The sequence below is a fragment of the Micromys minutus genome, assembly GCF_963924665.1.
Source record: "Micromys minutus genome assembly, chromosome: 25".
Classification (NCBI taxonomy): Eukaryota; Metazoa; Chordata; class Mammalia; order Rodentia; family Muridae; genus Micromys; species Micromys minutus.
In genome coordinates this window covers 39,433,459-39,453,881 of record NC_137960.1, presented here as the reverse complement: position 1 = coordinate 39,453,881, position 20,423 = coordinate 39,433,459, and the positions used below count along the sequence as shown (strand labels likewise).

General features: G+C 41.1%; 2 protein-coding genes across 2 annotated transcripts in view; one reads left to right on the top strand and one right to left on the bottom strand.

The window, feature by feature from the left end:
- Positions 1 to 6,557, top strand: part of CD164 (CD164 molecule) — a 10,884-nt gene extending 4,327 nt beyond the window's left edge. The window contains exons 4-5 of the mRNA XM_080938203.1: positions 2,570 to 2,648; positions 4,189 to 6,557. Coding sequence (XP_080794329.1) covers positions 2,570 to 2,648; positions 4,189 to 4,355 — 246 coding nt within the window. The 3' untranslated portion in view covers positions 4,356 to 6,557. The remainder of the gene's footprint in view (positions 1 to 2,569; positions 2,649 to 4,188) is intronic.
- An 8,565-nt stretch (positions 6,558 to 15,122) lies between these two features.
- Positions 15,123 to 20,423, bottom strand: part of LOC308437146 (uncharacterized protein) — a gene marked incomplete at its 5' end in the record, with an annotated part of 152,625 nt that continues 147,324 nt past the window's right edge. Inside the window, 3 exons of the mRNA XM_080938202.1 lie at positions 15,123 to 15,559; positions 15,661 to 15,782; positions 18,037 to 18,164. Coding sequence (XP_080794328.1) covers positions 15,547 to 15,559; positions 15,661 to 15,782; positions 18,037 to 18,164 — 263 coding nt within the window. The 3' untranslated portion in view covers positions 15,123 to 15,546. The remainder of the gene's footprint in view (positions 15,560 to 15,660; positions 15,783 to 18,036; positions 18,165 to 20,423) is intronic.

Below are 20,423 nucleotides of genomic sequence, written 5' to 3'. Positions count from 1 at the left end.
CCTATCATTCCAGTGCCAACCAGTTCTACAGGTAATGCAGGATGATTTTTTTTTCTTCCTTGTTCTTTGTGGATTTTTAAGGACCTGTTGATAACCTACTAGCTAAGAGGTGTTAATGTAGTTTTAAACATTAGCAAGAATTTATTTACTCATGGACCACAATAGTAGTGTAAATGTGTATCCTTAGTGACAGTGCACATAACTCTTTGAATTTTGGTTTTAATGACTATCCACAGGTTACTTAGTCTGTTCACTGAGCTCTTGCACTACCTTATATGGATGTTTTCTAACCGTTCCTTCCCATTATTAAACAATATGCCAGAATGTTTGTAGAAATGAATTATCTTGAGTCTTTTTATATGTATCACTGAGTATGTGTACCTTATATGAAAATGGATAATAGATGTGTTTGTGGGTTTTTTTTTCCCTTTTATTATAAGATGGTGCTATACTTTCTCCTTATGATTGGACAATTAGTTCATCTCACTGATACAGCGGAAGTCTTAAGGGAGTAGTATTAAGCCATTTATTCCAGGTCAGGAGCTAGTCCAGATGAACAGCGATAGAGACAAGAATGAGCCAGTATTTTGTTGCTATCAGAAAGACAAATAAAGCCAGTGAGCACTGTACATTGGAAGTTTGTAGGTTGGTATGTATTGAGTGGGGCAGAAATGGCAGCCTATGGGAGATACAAACACTGGAAAATATGGGGAGACCATGCCAGATGAAGCAGAGTGGTTCACACATACGGATATGTAGGGTACAGTGACATAAATGATAAGTATCTTGTACTAGGTGACAGTAAGTTTGGTACACCTGACAGTCAAAAGCAAAACTGACAAGTTCCTGTGTATGCCTTGCTTAAGAGACTTAGATGGCATCTAAACTTGTCACATGATCAGACTTCTATTTTAAATAAAATGTATTACTGAGGCCTTTGCAAAGTAAAAGACCAAAGAGGACTTGAAGTCAGCTATAGTAGAATTGTGCATGCTACAGAAACCTGCAGATACTACCAAATATATCTTAGTGCACTGTTTGTGAAGAATTAACTTACACATTACTTCAAGAGTGGATAGTGAGAACCAAATATCAGATCTATAGGATTTTCCCCCATAACATCACACAAAGCTAATATCCTAAGATTGAAAAGAAGTTGATAACATTTAATTTTTAAAGTTAAACTATAGAAAGAAATAAAGATAGAATGCTCATACCTTCTAATGTGGCAGTTGTGCCACTACTTTAGGGTTTCTTGGATGTGTATGATCTCAGGACTGACCAGTTAGAACTGGATAACCAATTAGGGGGGTAATCAAGGGACTCAGTCCTAGGGAAAAGAGAGATGAGGTAGGCCATAAGAGGACAGCTTTGGAGTTAGTTTTCTCCTTTCTTTACATAGGTTCTGGAGAGTGAAACTTGTCAGCAGGTTTGCACAGCAAGTGCTTTTGGTTGCTGGGCCATCATATTTTACTAGCCTCATATCAATCTCAAGAGAGGTTTGCCATATTCCAGTGAGAAGAAGGATATCTTAGCCTACTAGGATCCTGTTAACTTTGGGGTCTCAGCAATGCCTTTTTGAGAGTTCTGTATACTCCAGTGACATTCGTCTTAAAGCCTAGTGCTGGTGTACAATTACTATTGAAGAACAGAGCTTTTATGTTAGAGCTTGGGGGCTGGCAGGATGGCTCAGAAGATAAAAGCATTTGCCACCAAGTCTGACCTGAGTTTAATCTCTGAGACCCCACATGACAGAAGGAACAAACCAGCTGCGGGTTGACTTTTACACTTGTGCCGACTGTGCACCTATCTATAGATTCACAGACACAACAAACTGTAATTTTAAAGTTTTGTTTGTTTTTGAAACAGTGTCTCACTGTATGTAGCCCTGAGTGGCCTGGAACTTGACATGTACTAAGATTAAAGTCATGCACCAGACCACCTGGCAAATGTTAATTTCTATAAATTTAATTTTTTTTCTAGAACTGGTATAAGAATTTTTGAGTCCACATTTTAGTAGTGGATGTTCATAATCAAGTACTTCGTTTTTGGAGATCATTTTATGTTTAGTTCGTACTTTGGTCTCATACAGAGTGGGAGAGCATATCATCCAAGTTGAGCTAGCCTTGAGTGCTACTGCAGTAAGGTTTGTTGGAACCCAGCTGTGCCTGCTTGTTTCCTTGTTCTGACTGCTGCATTACAAAGCATAATGTCCTACTCTGCCCCTTAGAAAGCATGGCACCCACAGTAGGCTCAGTTGTGTGTTTCAGTTGTATACACTGACATAATTTGTCATAAAACCAGGATTGTTCATAAAAGAATGAAACCTGTAAACTTTCTTTCCTAAATTTGCTTGTTCCTCTTTGTCTTGCAGACTTTGTGTCTGCATGTGTGTCTTACACACACATACATACATACACACACATCTTACAAAAACAAATTTGTGCTGGCTAAATGTTTCAGAGTATATGAAGGGCTTATATTGGATCATTAACCAAACTTGGCTTCTGTTCTTTAAAAACTTAAAAGTAGGATAATTTTGAGATTAGAAATTTAAGGTTCTTAAATACATTTTGTTTTCTTTCCAGCTAAACCCACAACTCAGCCTTCCTCTCCTACTACACCTACTCCCTCAGTTGTCACATCAGGTAATTGGGCTTTGTAAACTACCAGTGATGCATAGTGTTCCCTGAGCTGCCGTCAGGGTCCAGTTCTACCCTTGGATACTGTGGACTGAAGCAGCTTCTAACATAGAGCGGCAGGACAGTGGTTGGCTCTTGACAGTCTACGGGAGACCTTTTCTGACGGTTTATGTGTGGTCACTTTTGGTCTGTAGTAAGGTTTAGACTCAGTAAGGGTGCTTTCTCTAAAACCCTTTTATACCCAGATGCTAAATCTGATTTGTGACTATCAGTTAGTTATTCAGAAGGAGTGGTACCATTAACAGTTTTGGTGAAAGGAGACTATCTTTTTAGTTAGACCAACATGAAAAGCTAAGATTTGCACTTCATATTTTTCTTAAGTTGTTCATTTTCTTAGACTTGCTTAGATCTACAAACTGCTACCTAGCTGTGATGGTGTGCCCTCCTGCTTGTGCTGCTCCACAGGTTCAACAAGCTGCTGTTTGCACACATGCGCCCAAAGTATCCTAAATACTTGCAGTGAAGTTTTAAAGATATTTTTATTATTTTTTTACATGTCTGTGTGCATGCACGTGTCTCTGAGGTCAGAGACATCCTCTGGAGCTGGAGTTACAAGCAGTTGTAAGCAGCCTGGTGTGGGTACTGGGAGTTGAGCATGGGTCCTCTGCAGGACAATACGTGCCCTCCCCGACTGCGCCATCTAGCCAGTCCAGATACTGTCTTTATTGGAAGTTTGTAGTGCCTAGAACTTGCTTCTGTGCTGGCTAAGCTTCACTCCTGACTAATGTTGGTCAACTTACCAAAGCCTTCAGAGCCTACAGTTGATAACTACTCAAGAACGCATTAGGATCTAGTTTCACAGAAGTATACTTTATTTAGATGGTATGACACAGTCACAGCCTTTTTGTTTCCTATTGAAACATTTTACTCCCTTAATAATTTTAGTTTTCATGTTCTTTTTTTCTTTTGACTTGCTAATACTGTTTCATAAAACAGAATTAAACTGACATTACTTTTAGATCCATATGAGTTATTTGTTCATAGAAATTCTCATTTTCAAATTTGTTTTCCTTATGGCTATGTAATATTCTCTTATGCAAAATAAACCAGCAGAGTGTTATTGAATATGTTTACAATTAATGTGTTATTTTCTTTGTTGAAATTATAGATTATTATTTTTGTTAACTTGAAAAATAACAACTCGATTTTATATGCCTTGTCTAGTTAGTAAAACCAAAAAGTTTTAACAAATATTTATTTTAACAATTAACCAAAATAGCTTAACAAAATTATTCCATGTTCTAGAAGCAGTTGATAAATTTTCAAGGGAACTGTTTATATGCCATCAAAGCTCTTACCTATTTGAAACTTCTAGCAGTGCCACCCACATCACGCTGGGCAGAATGAGGAATGGCATTTTGGCTTAAATAGAGATGAATTCTAGTCATAGAGACATGACTCAGGAAGACCTGTGTAGAATTTAACTCGGGGTCTGGAAATGATAAATGCCGTGACACTGACTGAAGACTCTTTATCCACATGGCAGGTACAGCAAACACCACCCTGACTCCAACCTCACAGCCAGAGCAGAAGTCCACTTTTGATGCAGCCAGCTTCATTGGAGGGATCGTCCTTGTCCTGGGTGTGCAGGCTGTAATTTTCTTTCTCTATAAGTTCTGCAAATCTAAAGAACGAAATTACCATACTCTGTAAACAGACCCATTAAATTAATGTGGACTGTCAGTTAACTTGTGTAACTCAATGAAACCAAAATATTCAACAAGTCCCACATGGAAGACGCTGTTCCAGGATCTTTACATTTCCAAAGGATGCATACAGGATATTTTGGAGCATTATCCTTGAAGAAAAGTCAGTTAAACCTTTTTGCTCAACAGGAATATTTAAAATATTCTGCATGAATCCATGTGGCTGTCGTCTTTTGTTTAAAATGGCTGCTGCTGTGGGATTGTGTTCTTTCCTCTGACATGCCAAATGTAACTTCCTGTAAGTTGTGGAAAGTGCTGTCCTATGCAGGCGGCTTCTGACTCTGCAGTTTAAATGTAGTCCTCTAGAAACCTGAAGTCTGTTAGTTCATTTTAACTCCAGATGTAACTTAGGGCCAGAATGGCGGAGAGTGCCAAATGACCACCCGTCAGGCAGATTGAGGGCCATCTCTTCAAGCAGAGATTACATTTATTTAGTACTAAATTATCCCTAGAGTAAAATTTTGTGCTTGATAAGTTGTATTTTATAGATTGGAAATAAGATGCCACATGGGGCATTCCAGATTTAGAATAAGGAAAGGATACACAGACATTAATATGCAACAGGTCTTGTTCATAAAGTACCATATTAGGAAATCAGAACAGTGCCTTAAGACAGACCGAGATGTCGGCAGAACGGAAAATGTGTTCACACTGGGAGGCAAAGCTTGGTCTAAGAATGTAACTTGGTGTGAGCAGCAGAAACCTGCATTTAGATAACATACTGTTAATATTTAATTAAAAAACATTGTTTTTTCCAGGGCTGAGAAATAAAATAGAAGCTAAAAAATAATTCTAAGCTGAAAGGATTCCTTATATCAAACCATCTAACATTTTTCTTAGGGCTGTTGAATAGGCGTAAAATTGATTTATCTTTCTTTGTACACAATGTATCCAAATATTAGTATACCTTAAGGATTCCCACCAGGTTTTCCCGAAAAGTATCTTACATGAGACATGAATGAAGTAGTTGTGGATAGAATCATTTTCTAGTTCTTTAAATGAGACAATCAGTTTGTTTCCTAATAGATGTGACCTGTGTAACTTAAAAGCCTGAGGGTTTGAAAAAGTTTGCTGTAGACTTCCAGTGATGATACCCTGGCTGAACAGGCTTTTCTCTTCCTTTGGCCTTTACTACTTTTCTTCCTTCTTGGTTTCAGTTCCCATGTGCTATAATCATGCATACTTTTATTTCAGTAGCTTCTGTAAAGCACTAGGTTTTTAGTTTGGGGGTTACTTCTTCCTTGCCTCCAGCACTGCACTAGTCTAGAGGCTGTAATTGGAAATAGGCTTTTGGTTTCCTACATCATTGAAGTTTTTGTGTGTTCGTTTCTTTCCAGTAGCAGAGTTTAGCACTTGGTTTTCAGGGTTTTATAATAGAAACGGCAGGTTGATGTGGGTTGGTTCATAAAGTGAAACTTATGAAGTCTCAATTTCCTTGTCACCTGCTGGTACAGCTGAAGTTTGTTTTACTTGCACATTTGTACATATATCTAATGTTTAAGTGCCTTACTTGTTTAAACTCTGGCTTCAAAGATTTTGGGGGAAAGATAGGTTTACCTCACAGTTACGTTTTCATTATAATAGTCTAGGTTCCTCACAAAAATCTATTTCAGTGCTGTGGCTGTTAGTTTTAAGTGAGTGCTAATGTTTTGAAAGTACATAGAGTTTCCATTCCTTTACAAAGGTGGCAGAATTGGTTTAATTGTCATTTGCTTCCATGTGACTCCTTGTCCCATATAAATGTCAGCATATGTAGCAAGTTTAATGAGAATGTAACTTAATTTGAAGCTCCTGTAGTTTTGAGCACCGCTCTAACAGTAGGAAGTTAGTGACATTTTGCAAGTCTCAACATAAGCTCTTGCCACAGAATTCACAGCTGCCCTGACTCTCTCCCATCTTTGTTTAGCAAGGTAGTATTTTGAGCCATTAATGATTTTGGGTTTTTAATCCAGAAGGTAATAGAAACCTTTTCAGAGTTTTCATCTGATTTGTCCTGAGGATCTAGTTCTATCACATACCTTGTTTAACCTTCCCTCTATTTGCTGCACAAGCAGACACTGCTGTACTTAGAAATTTCTATTTGAGTTCATTAAAAACCTACAAAACTAATATGTATGTGTACCAAACTGATTTAAAATAAACGTGTTTATTAGTCAAAAGTGTCATATTTTGATTCTGAAATTTAACATTGTATTTGTCTAACCTGTTCATTTGAGGCTGGGATGTCCACTGTTTCTGTTACTCCTGTAAGCTGGTGTATAGATGGGAAACTAATGGCTGTGAATTAGTGAAGAACAGAACCGGAGAAGTGATTGATAGCTGTGCTGACAGAAGGAACACACATCCAGCTCACGTTAACCAAGAGAGAGAGAGTGTGTGTGTCACAGGACTACTTTGTGGGTTCCAAGGATTGAACACAGGTTGTAGGACAAGTACCTTTTTCCACTGAGCCATCTTGCCAGCCACATCCCACCCTTTAGTTTAGAGTGCATATGGAATAAAACATTGCTTCTGTTCAGAATGTCGAGCCATTTGCTGCCATATGAAGTCTGGTTGTGTTGGACAATGTGCAGAAACATCTATTTCATTACTTGAATTACACTAAAGTTGTTCATTGCTCCCATGCAAGTCTGCATGTAAGGTTATATTCAGTGATTTGCCTTAGAATTGAGACCTCTTATTTCCTGCTAGCCTTATCATTGGTAATTACATAAAACTTTATAGCAAGCTTCCTAAAACATTGACACAGATTATTGAGTAAATAGTAGAATAGGTTTTGTTGGGTACTTGTGTTTTTCAGAGTGTGTGTGTTAGTGCTTTTTAATTCAGACGTGTTTAGGCTTTGTTTGTTTTTTGCTTATAGAATATAAGGGGTTTTTTTGTTTTTTGGGTTTTTTTTTTTGTTTGTTTGTTTTTTGCCATATATATCAGATGTGAACTCTGGTCCATTGTTTGAATTGTGCTCTATGTCAAGTCTGTTAGCATCTTTTGTTCTGTACATGTTTTCCTCTGCTACTGCTTTTAAGCAAGTTGACTGTTGTGGGCTGTGTTGTAGTTTTTCTTGCTTTTTGTATTTATAGATCTATTAAGGTTTTGTACTTCTGGCTTTCATATTTGGAAGATTCCAACTTTCGGTGGTGGGTCCACACCCGCTGCCTAAATGGAGATTATAGTTTTATAGAGGTTGCTAGAAATTGATCCACAGTGCTTTTATATTATGTTAATTAAAATTCCCCCCTTTGAATTCTTTAGTGTTTTCTGGTATGTCTGTAGTTGATGTAATGTTTGTGTGTTTCTCTATATAGTTGTTTCAGTGGTTGTGTGTATGTGCTCATATTTAATTAGAGTAATAATTTTAATGTCTGCATAGTATTGCTAATGCCAACATTAACCTTTACTTTCCATGTTTCTGGTTTTGATGTATGCTTGGTAGATTTTTATTAGATGCCAGATACAAATTGGTGGGGTATAGGATGTTCTTATATTCCTGTTCTTGTCATTGTTTTTCTGAAGCATGTTAGATGTCGCTTCAGCTTTGGGTCTACTGCCATGGGAACTTCAGCAGCTTCCTGAGTCTCTTGATTTTCATGTCTACCCTTAAATTCTGCAAGTCCTTTGATTTCTGTCTGGGCTCCCCAGCAATTAAGGACAGGAAGCTGGATCTTGTTTTGCCTATTGCCTAATACATTAATGTTGATGCAGATACTGCAGCTGTCATATAAAGGGAATAAGAGTTTATTCTGGAGCCATTTTGAGTGTCCTTGGCCCGGAAACAGCAGTTTTGGGTTACCCATCCAACATGGAAGCAACTTGAGACGTTTTACAGAATAAAGAAATTGATAATCAACACAGGATGTTCCAACACAGCAAGGAATGACTGTTACAGGGTGTAAAGCTAGCCCGACACAGGTAGCCTCTGAACCTGCAGCAGCCAGTCTCCATAGTGCCCAGTCCTCTGCAGATAGAGCAATGGAGTACTATACTAGTTCTGTCCATAGAAAAACACTCAGATGTTTTGTCTACTTTCTTAGCTTTCTCTGAATAAATGTAGTCTTTCTTTTGGTGAAAGAGACAGACAAAAAGATAAAGAGCTACAAGTACTCTTATCTCACCACATGACAGGTAGAGGTGGTATGGGTCAGAAGTTCAAGACAACCTCTCCACGGTGACCTGAGTAGCCTATATATATATATATAGGCTGGAGAGATGGTTCAGCAGTTAAGAGCACTGACTGTTCTTCCAAAGGTCTTGAGTTCAATTCCCAGCAACCACATAGTAGTTCATAACCAAAAAGATCTGATGCCTGCTTCTGGTCCAAAAACAGCTACAGTGTACTCACATAAAATAAATACATTTTTAGATTATACATATCAGCTAGTGAAGCAGTATGTAAAGGCATGGGAACAAACAACTGGCTAAAGCAACCTAAAGAGGAAGGTTCTGGCTTAGGCCTTGGGATGGTAGAGAAGACATGGCAGCAGGAACTGTTTAGATATCAGTACACCAGAAAGAGAAGGAGTACTTGAGCACATGAGGGTTTCTTCCTTTTGGGGTGGTAGGGTGACAGAGTTTCACTGTGTAGCTCTGGAGTGGAACTCCCAAGATCTGCCTGCTTTTGCCTCTGGAGCACAGGAATTAAGCAGTGGTGGCATGGACCACCATTCCTGGATCCTTCTCATTTTTCAAAGTACTTCTAAGTGGATTTCTCAATCTTTTTGAAGTCTTTTAGGTAATTCTGAAGTCTAGTCATCTTGACATTAACTGTTACAAACTACTTGTATTTTGATACCCTAACATTAAACCATTAAACTTCCCAACCTTGACCCTCAAATTTATGGTCATCCCATAAAGTGAGTTCAGTCCAACTACAATGTCCCATTGTCTTAACAATATCAACATTTCTATATTATGAAGTGCCCTTAGACCCTAGGCAGTCTCAGACCCAGATTTTACTATGAGCCAGTAAAATCAAACCATGTTACATGCTTCTAAGACACAATGGCACAGTAAACTCAAAAAGAAATGGAAGATTAGCAAGGATCATTGACTAAGACAAGTTCAGCAGGAGAAAGATTACAGCTTCTGACGACATCAGGACTCCAGTGGATTTGAGTAGCCCTACCTCTCATTTCTTTAAACTGTGGTATGCATAACCTTTTTTGGCCCAACTTCATACCTGTAGCTTGTCCTGGTGTATGTCTTGGTGTCTGACGCTGTGAGACTTCCTGGAGAAATGTGAACAAAGGTCTACTCAGATGGTATTGACTACATCAAAGTTCAGTTTGGAGAGGCAGTGGGTTTGGGGGGTTACAATGAGACCATAGATGATTCAAAAGCAGCTTCGCTGATGAACAATCTACCCCTGCTTAGATGCTGACTCAAAAGCTGCCATCCCAGAGCTCTCTGTGATTTGCAGAGTTGACAATTTGCAGAGCATCTTCTCAACAATCTATTGTTTACAACCTTGGTCAGGGTCAGGTGGAGTGTGAGTTGTGTAAGTGTCAGGAACTCACTGAGACCTGTGAGTTATTTCCTGGTTCCTTAGGAACTTCCCTGTAGCACAGTGGTTCCCTAATGCTTCAACCCTTTCATACAGTTCCTCATGTGGTGACCCCAACGGTAAAATTTTATTGCTACTTAATATAATTTTGCTACTGTTAGGAATCATAATGTAAATACTTCATAGGCAGGATATCTGATGTTTGACTCCCAAAGGGGTTGCAACCCACAGGTTGAGAACTGCTGCTCTAAGATAAAACAGATCAAGTTGGAATTTCTTGTGTCTTGGGGAGACACATTCCACCAATGGGATGTTTTAACTCAGAGGAAATGACTGTATAATGAAGTCTTCTACTTAACTTTAACTGTCAACTTGACACAGCCTAGAGTCGCCTGAGAAGGGAGTCTCAATTGAGAGATTGTCTAAATTGGTATAGGAGGTTCTAGCCCACTGTGGGCAGCACCATTCCCTGGACAGATGGTCCTGACTATATAAGGAAGCTAAGTAATCATGAACCTGTTAGTAAATCAGCAAGCAATATTCTTCCATGTTTTATATCAGATTCTTGCCTTTAGTTAATGATGGAACGTGGCCTGGAAGTTATGTCAAATCTCCCCACATTGCTTTTGTTATTGTATCTCAGTAACAGGAAAATGGAACAGGACTCTGTTGCAGCTTAAGCTTCTATTAAAGTTTCACAGTGTCTTCTCAGTCTCTTTGCTGGTAATGTGACCTTCACAGGCATTGCCTGGCCTCCGTGGCTTCCTTGAACATTGGGATGGGCCTTCATGACCATATAACTTGTATTTATTTGTCTGCAAAACCAGTGCTATGTGGACAGTGCTAAGTTCTGCTCTAGTCTAGCTTGAGACCAAGTCTGGCCTCTTTCTACCACAGCTGTTATGACCTCAACCTAGGTTGCCTGAAGCAAGAAACTCCTTCAACAGCGTTCTTACGTCAAGCTCTCTCTTCAGATGAATTTGCATTTTCAAAAAATAGAGTCCCCATAGGAAGAGGGGGTCTTTCTTTCAGAGCTCCATTCCTGTTGTCCCAATTCAGAACACAAAATTTTTCATTTGTGGCACTAATCTCTTAAGTAAATTATAGCTGCTCTCTTTGTACCAGGCTTATTTGTATTTTAAATTTGATCATACACCTTTCCTTGACAAACTATATATATATATATATATATATATATATATATATATATATATATATATATATATATATATATTCTGCTCATTCTCACTGTAGAAAGGGGTAGTAAGCAGAGTCATTTGACAGCCTAGGTGTTAGGCTGTTTTAAAATCCCCACTGCTAAGCAGCTTGTAGTGGTTTGAATGAGAGTGGCCCTCATAGACTCATACATTTGAATGTTGGTTCCCAGCTGCTGAACTGCTTAGGAAGGATTTAAGAGGCATGGCCTTATGAATGAGGCATATCACTGGAGATGGGCTTTGAAATTTCAAAAACCTACATTAGGCCCAGGCCTTTTCTCTCTCTGCTGCTCGTAGATCAGATGTAAGCCCTCAGCTACTGACCCAGCACCATACCGGCCTGCTGCCGTGCTTCCAGTATGATGGCCATGGACCACCCTGAGACTGTAAGCAGTATCCGGCATTGGTCATAGTGTCTCTTCACCGCAAACAGAACAAGAACTAAGATACCGTCATTACTTTTTAATTCAGCCTTCATTCAGTTCCTCAGGACATGGTCAGACTGCAGCCAGATTCTGTGCCAGAATGGTAACATGAATGACTTCTAGCTCAGCTCCCAATAGAGTCCTTGTTACCCTGCGAAACCTCATGAGTCCAGGCATTACTGTATTCATTGACTGCGTCTGCATCCTGAGCCACACCTTAAGCTGTGCTGACAGCCTTCTGGGGCTTCTGTAGCACACAGCTCCAAACTTCAACATTCTTCCCACAAATCAGTTCAGGGTCCTGGAATCACAGATTTCTTACAGCAACAGCCCCACTTTGAGTGCCGGTTTTCTGTATTAGCTACATTTCGCTATCACTGTAACCAAATGCAATTAAGGATAAAGCAGTTGGGTTTAGCCATCTGTCTTTAAGCCAGTTGAACAAATAGTAAAAAGGAGATGTATTCATTGTGGCCACATGGAGAAAGGAAGATACCTGCCCCACAAAGGCCATCTTTGGGGGGGGGATCTTGACATGAGGTTTGGGTCTAAGTAGGGTTATGCATAAGACAGTAAGTAGTCCCAGTCAAGGTATGGTCTAGCCCATCTTTGACATAACTTACCTGGAGGTTTCTCATCCCATTTCACCTTAGGAGAACTGGAATTAGATATGCACTATTGCACCTGGCTGATGTGGGTTCTGGTGGTCTCTTCACGTTTCTATGGTAAATATTCTACTCACTAAGCCATCTCCCCAGCTCACTGGCCTGGAGTTTGCCATATCTTTAAGAAGGAATCAGAGATTCATCTTCACTAACACAAGTATGTATTGTGTGTAAGGATTGCCTCCCTCGCTCAAAACACACCTGCCAGCACTACCATCTAATTCATGTACTCATGGTTGCTTTATTCATCATTGTGGTGGTTTAAGGGCCCCAGTGGGCTCACAGATTTGAATGCTTGGTTTATTGGCACTGTTTAAAGGGATTGGAGAGTGTGACCTTGTTGGGGGAAGTGTGTCACTAGGGATGGGCTTTGAGACCTCTTCTAGCTGCCTGTGGATCCAGATATAGAACTCTCAGCTCCTTCTCCAGCACCAAGGCTGTCTGCACGCTGCCACACTCCATTTTATAGTGGCAATGGACTAAACCTCTGAAACTGTAAACTGCCCCCAGTTAAATGCTTTTCTTTATAAGAGTTGCCATGGTCACTGTGTTGTTTCACATCACACTTAATCATAATGGCATTCCCATAGTACTGCTGTGTTGTGTGTGTGTGTGTGTGTGTGTGTGTGTGTGTGTGTGTGTGTGCGCGCGTGCGCGCGCGCGCATGCATACATGTTTATCTCTACGAATGGAGGCCAGAGGTTGATCTCAAATATCTTTTTCAATTGTTCTTTATTTTTGGAGAGAGTCTCTCGTGGAACCTGGGCCTTCACTGATTGGCTGGGCTGGTTAATGAGTGAGTCCCTGGGACCTTCCTGTCTCCTCCTCCCTTCAGACTAGGATTACTGGTGGGCACCGTCACATGTTACTTTTATGTGAGTGCTAAGGATCTAAACTAGGTCCTGCTCTTGTACTGCAAGTACTTTACACACTGAGCCATTCCCCAGCCCTACATAGCATTACTGCTAAGCAAGGAATCCGTTTAATAGCAAAGGAAATATTGAGGTAATCTCAGATCCATGAAGCTAACACGCTCTTTACCAGAAAGTTGCTGGCCTAACTGGAAGGTACAGGAGCTCCCCGAGTGCTGGTTTGACAGTTGTCAAGAGACACCACCACATGTTCTAAGTTAGAGAATGTAGCCTTGAGTATCTCAAGGGGTTGACGTGAGTGGCCTCTCCCATTTCTTCTGCCTATAGAGCTGGAGGTATGATTTTGCAGAAGATGCTATAACTAGGGATACTGCAATAGCTTCAGTGACATAGACCTCAGACAATCGCTACCTGGGCTCATGCAAATTAATCCAATTGGCAGAGGCTGGAGAGATGGCCGGTGGTTACAGGTACTTGCTTCTCTTAGACAGGACTCACAGCTGCCTGCAGCTCCAACTCCAGTGGCTCTGGTCTCTTGTGGCTTTCACATGTACTACACACATGTTCACATGCCTTTACTAGTCTTGATTGCCAAAGGGAGCTTGTGTTGCTATGGAGCGGTAAGAAGGGTGGCATTTGGAACTCACGGTCCTGCCTCAGCCCCACCACTGTCTTAGTCACTATTCATATGGCTGTGAAAGGACACCATGGCCACAGTAACCCTCACAAAGGAAAACATTTCATTGGGTCTTGCTTGCAGTTTCAGGATGCCAGTCAATTATTATGGTAGGAAGCATGGTGGCATGCTCCACAAAGACACATCTCCTAATCTTAATCTTACTAGAGTTCTACTTCCCAGTGACTATGGGTATCCAGATATAAGACTGGCCGAGTAGCTTCTTTTTTACTGATGCTAATCTCAGCAACTACACCCTTCTTTGCAGTAGCGAACACTTTCAGTGATATCGCTACAAACTATCTAAATGTATTCTTTCTGTTACTCTTTGTCCTGATTTTCACAGTTAAGTTTGCAAAGTGCAAGTTGCTGACTGGGATGCTGTGCTGCCTTCAAGTAGCTGCTACTGGATCACCCAGTCCATCCCATTTAAGCCACACCTCCTTCAAAGTCTGTGCAAAATAGTCAATTCTAATTTTTATTTGTTTTTGACAGAGTAGTAAATAGGTAGCCTTCACTTCAGTTCCCTAGAGAGGCTGTCTTAGAGTTTGCCTTTCCATTGCTTTGTTAAAACATTGACTAAAATACATGGGGAAGAGACCATTTATTTGGTTTACAGGATACAAACTATCCTAGAGGGACACCTAGGCCAGATTACTAGCTAATTCTCCATGGCTTGCTCAGGATGCTTTCTTATAATAATCTAGGACCACCTCTGTAGGGGATGGCACTGCCCACAGTGGACTGGTGGCTTCTACATCAGTCATTAATCATATGCCCTATAGATATGGCCATAGGCTAATCTAATGGAGGCAGTTCTCAGTTGCTTGTCCCTCGTCCCAGATGACTCACATATGGAAACTTGACAAAAATCTCACTAACACAGTGAACCTTTGGGAGACATTTTCGACCCAAACTACAATGTGTAAACTTGTGGATACAAATGTTTCTTTGGTGTATTTGGATCCATTTGTCTTTTTTTCTTTTACCCAAGATAGATTTTCTAGTCTGTACAAGAAAAGGAATTCAGTTAAGACTTTCCTAACGTGGGCTAGAGTCTTGGCTCAGTGGTTAAGAACCCTTGCCCTTGCAGAGGACACACATGGCGACTGTCAGTCATGTGCAACTCCAGTCCCAGGGAGTCTGTTGACTTTTCTGGAACTAGGTACAAATGTGGGCCTCATGCATGCATACATGCAGAAACACTCATACACATAAAATCTTATTTTTAAAAAAGACAATAAAGTAAGGTGTTTCAGCATTTACAAGAAATGAAGAAAAAGGATGATAGGTTTATGAAATTTGTTTGGATGAATCTTTATTGAACTATAACAGTTTTCACTTATTTTCAATAGCATATTTTTTAAAAGATTTATTTATTTTTGTATTATATGGATGCTTGCTTGCAATTATGTGTGTGTGCCACATGCATGCCCTGTACCCACAGAACATCAGATTCCTTGGAACTAGAGTTACAGGTAGAAGCAGGAACTGCACAGGGGTCCCTGGAGGAGCCATCACTTCTAACTGATGAGCCAGTTTTCCAGTCCTGGGTCTTCATTTCTTTGTCAAGCAGGGCAGCGCCAAGGCCTACTGTCATGGCCCATTCTACCTACCTGTTACTCAAAACTCAAACAGCGGCTGCTGGGCAGCCAGTTGCCAGAAACAACCTGTAGATTGCAAGCCAAAACCTGAATGCTCAGATCTGGGACCAAAGCTGGCTTCATGTGGGAGGGACACTCAAGATGAGTTCATCTCAGTCCTTTAGGATCTGCTGCCAACACTAGGAAGAAAAACTGGGCAGAAAATTTGGTAGGGCTAGGGTCATTATTTATCTAAATGCATGTGGAAATCACACACAAACACACGCACACACACACACACACACACACACTACCTTTCAGGTCTGAATGATATCTCAGATGGTGCTGTTTGGGCTTGAAAGGCTGTAAGTTGAACATTTTCTGCTACACTGGGTAGAGAATTATCGTCAGATTTTCTGTTGTGCTTAATGGGTACCTGTAATGACAAGGTGTATTGGGTTTTGTTTTGGTTTTTTTTTTTTTTTTTAAGGCAACAAAGGAGTCTCATAACATAGCAAAGGGAGCTGCTGCCCCTGAGACTAGCATCACCGGCTCTGTCTGGAGGTGGCCTTTTGTGGGCCTTCGTGTCATAAAGGGAACAGGTCAAGAATGAATCTGTCCATGAGAAGGTAATTCCAGAGAAAAGACCTGTTGGCCTAGGGCAACCTAAACACTATTTAGTATTCTATCTTTTGGGTCAGAACTGTACCTTTTTTTTTTTTTTTTTTTTTTGAGGAATCATTTGTGAATATATCACAGTCACATGTACATTTCCATCAGTCAATGTTTTCCTGTCAATCTTCTACTCGTAGCATAGGAAGTCGCACCACAGAGAGGCTTGAAGTGGCTCGACTCCTGCCCCATGTGCCTTCATGTTTCCTGCCCGGGACTCCTGTTCTACCCAGGCTCATGAAACCACAAGACACTTTACAGTAGGCTTTGTTCTAGTTTATTTACTAGCTTATTTTTGTATCTTAGTAGGGTTTATTTGCTAATAGCCAACAAATGATTAGCCCTACTCCATTGCCCGGCTAGGTGTTTCACACACAGTGCCGTCTCCGTCTAACCACATAGCTACTTAGCCTCTTCACCCACAAGGGCCGTGACCACCAGCACCCCCAGAGTACTCAGAGTTCTCAGAAGTGACGTGCAGACAGACCAAATCATGAACTGCCTTGTTTTTCTCCACACAGAAAGTGATCTTTTTGTCTCTTTTACTAAAACGAACATACTGATTTTTCTTCATGTTCTATTCATGGACTCAACCAAGTACAGATCAAAAATATTTGAAAATGATCGAATTTGTACAGCATGTATAGATTTTTTTCCTGTCAGCATTCCCTAATTGATGTAACAACTATTTACATTGCTGAAATATTAGAAGTAGTCAAGAGGTAATTTAAGGCATATGGGACATTGTGTGCAATCATGTGTGTTAGGTTTCAAACCTAAATCAATGGCTGAGGTGCCCATTTACCACATTGAAGCCTGGCCACCAGGTTCTCCCAGCATCCCTCAGCCTAGCTCTTACAGGATATGGCTGGAATACCCTATCCCCTACTCTAAACTTCTGTAGCCCAGGGCTGGGCTGCCCTTCCTCCAGCTGCCTTTCCCTTAAAACTTCAACCATTTTGTTTACCTGTCCCTTTTGTCTGCTCTTTTGGGTTTCTCAGCTGTTGTTCCCACCCTCCTCCATTCTCCCTTCCCCCCTCTCCCACGTGGCTTAGGGTCAGGACCACTCTGAACTCGTCCAGACGTCTCTGCCTGTGCTCTCCTACAGATTTATAATAAACTTTCTCTCCCACCATACATAGGACCAGTCATGGGCTTTCCTTTTTATTTGTTTTTCCATTCAACATGCAATTGCCCTATTATTTATGTAGCAGACTTAAGTAGCCATGGATTTTGGTACCATGGGGTTCCTGTGGACACTGAAGGACAACGCCATTAGAATTTCACATTTTAGGGAAGGATGATCACGTAGATGCTGAGGGATGGAGTGATGGTAACCACAGTAACACGGCCCTGATCTGGGAAGGCCTCATTGGCTCCCACCTTCTTTTTGGATTTTTTTAACTATATGTTTTCGATGCTGCAATGAACTTCTATCCAAAAGCAGACCGACAGCTGCAGAGTCACACTTTCAGTCAGGACAACACCAGGAAAAGTTGGGAACCATGAGAAGGCTCTGCAGCTAGCTTCCTGCCGAGCTTGATGGTCTGAGTTTCATTTCCAGGATCCACATAGTGGAGAGAAAACTGGCACTTCCATTTGTCCCCTGACCTCCACATATGTGTGCCAGAACATGCAGGGAGATATATACGACACATGCATACCACATCAATTGAATGAATGAATGAATGAGATGGGGGCAGGAGAAACTTAGGTAAGGGAACTGATACTGGTAATTAATTATTGTAGATGATTCAAAAAGAAACTCAAAGAGAATACAACAAGGCTCTGGTACTGATTTCCAGAGCCATTGAGTGAGCTGTAATCCAGAAGATGCCCTTGGGCTTATTTTAACACTAGCACTATGTAAAACAGACCCAAACTATCTAGGTAATGTTATAATATAGAATCGTTCTAATGTAAGTTTGAGGTCACCCTAGACTCATAACACCAGGTTCAATTTTTTTTTTTTTTTTTTTAGTTGTTTCCTGCAAATAGTCAAGCTTATAATTACTCACAGTCTTTGGTCTTGGAATCCTTCTTGTCACATTCCTGCCCATAAGATGAGTCTTTGAAAAATGATGGTGGGAGTATCTGGATAATGTTGAAGCAGAATTTGGGGAGTAGTGGGTCTGAGATCTAAGCCCTGTAAAGTAAAATATAAATCAAAGTAGATCTGCTGTTGCAATGTAGAGAACCAGATTTAATGTAAAGTTTTATTAGAACTTAAATTTAGCATTTAATTCAACTGAGCACGTCAAACTTTTGATGTTTGTGTGTGTGTGTGTGTGCGCGCGCGCGCACGCGTGCATGCATGCATGTGTGCACATGTTTGCCCGGGGATGACGTGATCAAGGAAAAAGGCGATGGTGGGAGACTTGGTCTCTGAGATGAAGAGTGAGTAGAAGAACTGGTCCATCAATTGACCAGGTTCCCAGGTAAGGAAGAATGGCACTCGGAGTCCGGCCCAAGTCAACTGGATATTTGGAATCCCCTTTGCTGAGACAGCACCTTGCTCCCGAAGAGTCAGAGTGGAGGAGTTGAAGCTGGGTCCTGATTTACCTGTTGAACTTGTGACCCAGAGACTCCAAAGCAAAGGCATCCAGGAGTCACTGGATGTACTGGTCTACACAAAGTTTTGTAGACTTGACAAACAGTGATCAAAGCCACAGGATCTAAGGCTTTTGTCACTGAGAACAATGTGGCAAGAGTAAGGCCCAGCTCTGAATGGCTCTGGGAGGAAGGACTAGAACTAGAGATGAAAGCCATGGACTACCCCAGGAGTCACGGGCAATGAAAAGGAACGGGAAAGGCAGCCAGGAGTATGCGATTATGATTCAAACTCTGCAGAAGGAGGTAGTGAGATTCAGTAATGCCCATGCACTTAGAGACATGGGGACCCTGTGAGAGGTAGCGATTAAAAAGCAAGTGGTTGGTGAGAACTATACTTGGTTCCTAAATGTAAGGGACCTTTACTTAGAGTCCCCAGCTTCTTGTGAGACATTTAGTGTCCTTCAGTAAACGCTACATAGCCCAGTCTTCTGGACTAAATGTCAGCTAATGAGAAATGCCCCGAAGGGTCCTGAGTAGCTTCCAGGAAGTACCTTTAAGAGAGCAGAGAACTCTTGCAGTTTTCTTGTTTCCTATTGGTTGGAAAGTTTAAGCAGCCATTTTGGCTCATGAAGTAGAAGTCACATACTGAGACTGGCAGCTCATGGCCAGGCTTCATCCTGTTTCATACAACAACCAATTAGAAAGCTATCTCTAGACTGGTCAAATTCACAGCCAGTTCATTTTAAATCTCTGTGGGACCCTGTCTCCCTCTCCTTACTAGAGGTGGGCTGCGGAGTAAATTAAGAAAAGTGAGTTGAGAGAGTAGCTGCATGAATTCTTGAAAGACACGTGGCTATGAGCAGGGAGACTGTGTGTGGCCAAGGGAGGTGGTTTATCATCAACATTGCTTGGCTTTTGTTGTTAGTGTATATGTGTATGATTGTGATTGTGTGTGTGAAGATGGATCTGACATCAAACTCAATCCTTCCTGCCTTCAGTGCAGGCACAGCCTGTGCTCTGGGGCTACGGGCCAGGGATATAGACATAAGCCATCAAACCCAGATTCAAGGAAGGCTTCTATTTTAGTAGATTTTATGATCTTGACACACACACATGATCAATACATAATTGTTAGTTACAAGATCCCTTCTGGGTGATACGCCCTTAAGAACTGTCATCCAGAACCCTCAACCGACAGGAAATACCAGTGTGGAGAAAGGAATCAGGCAGAGGATTGTGCGAGACTCCTGAGAAGGTAGAGTAGACGGGATCCTGCCAAATGGGACAGCCCAAGAAGGAAAAGGACAGTGTGACCACTCTGGTTAAGTAGACAGGAGGAATACTTTCCCCTTAAGAAGAGAGGACTGACATTCAGAGGCATGCTGCACTATGCTTCCCCCAAAGTAAAAGATGAATGATCCCTGTCAATCACATTGATGACTGACATACAGAGAGATATACTGCTGTATGCCCCGCCCCCAAATCTCCTGTGCAGGTCCTTGCACTAAGCCTGTCTGCTTTTCTAACTATAAAACTGCTTTTCCTTCTTTTTAATCCTCTTTTTTGGCTATTGACCAAAATCCTACATGCTTCACGAATACTCCTGGCATTCTCACTCTTTCCCTGAATGCCAGCTGAGACGGTCCTGCCTGTAGCAGCTTGCTGACCTTTGTCACTGAAAATGCCTGCTTCCTTGGACCTCAGCTCTAAAGGCCGCCCTCCCTTCTCCCTTGCCTTCCTCACACCTGTTGCTGAGCCTGACTGCGTATCCTCACTGTGGCTATTTTCCTCTCAAATTGGAACAAAATGTTCCTTCACCTTTCTGAGTCTGTTTTAAAGTCTTTGACCAATA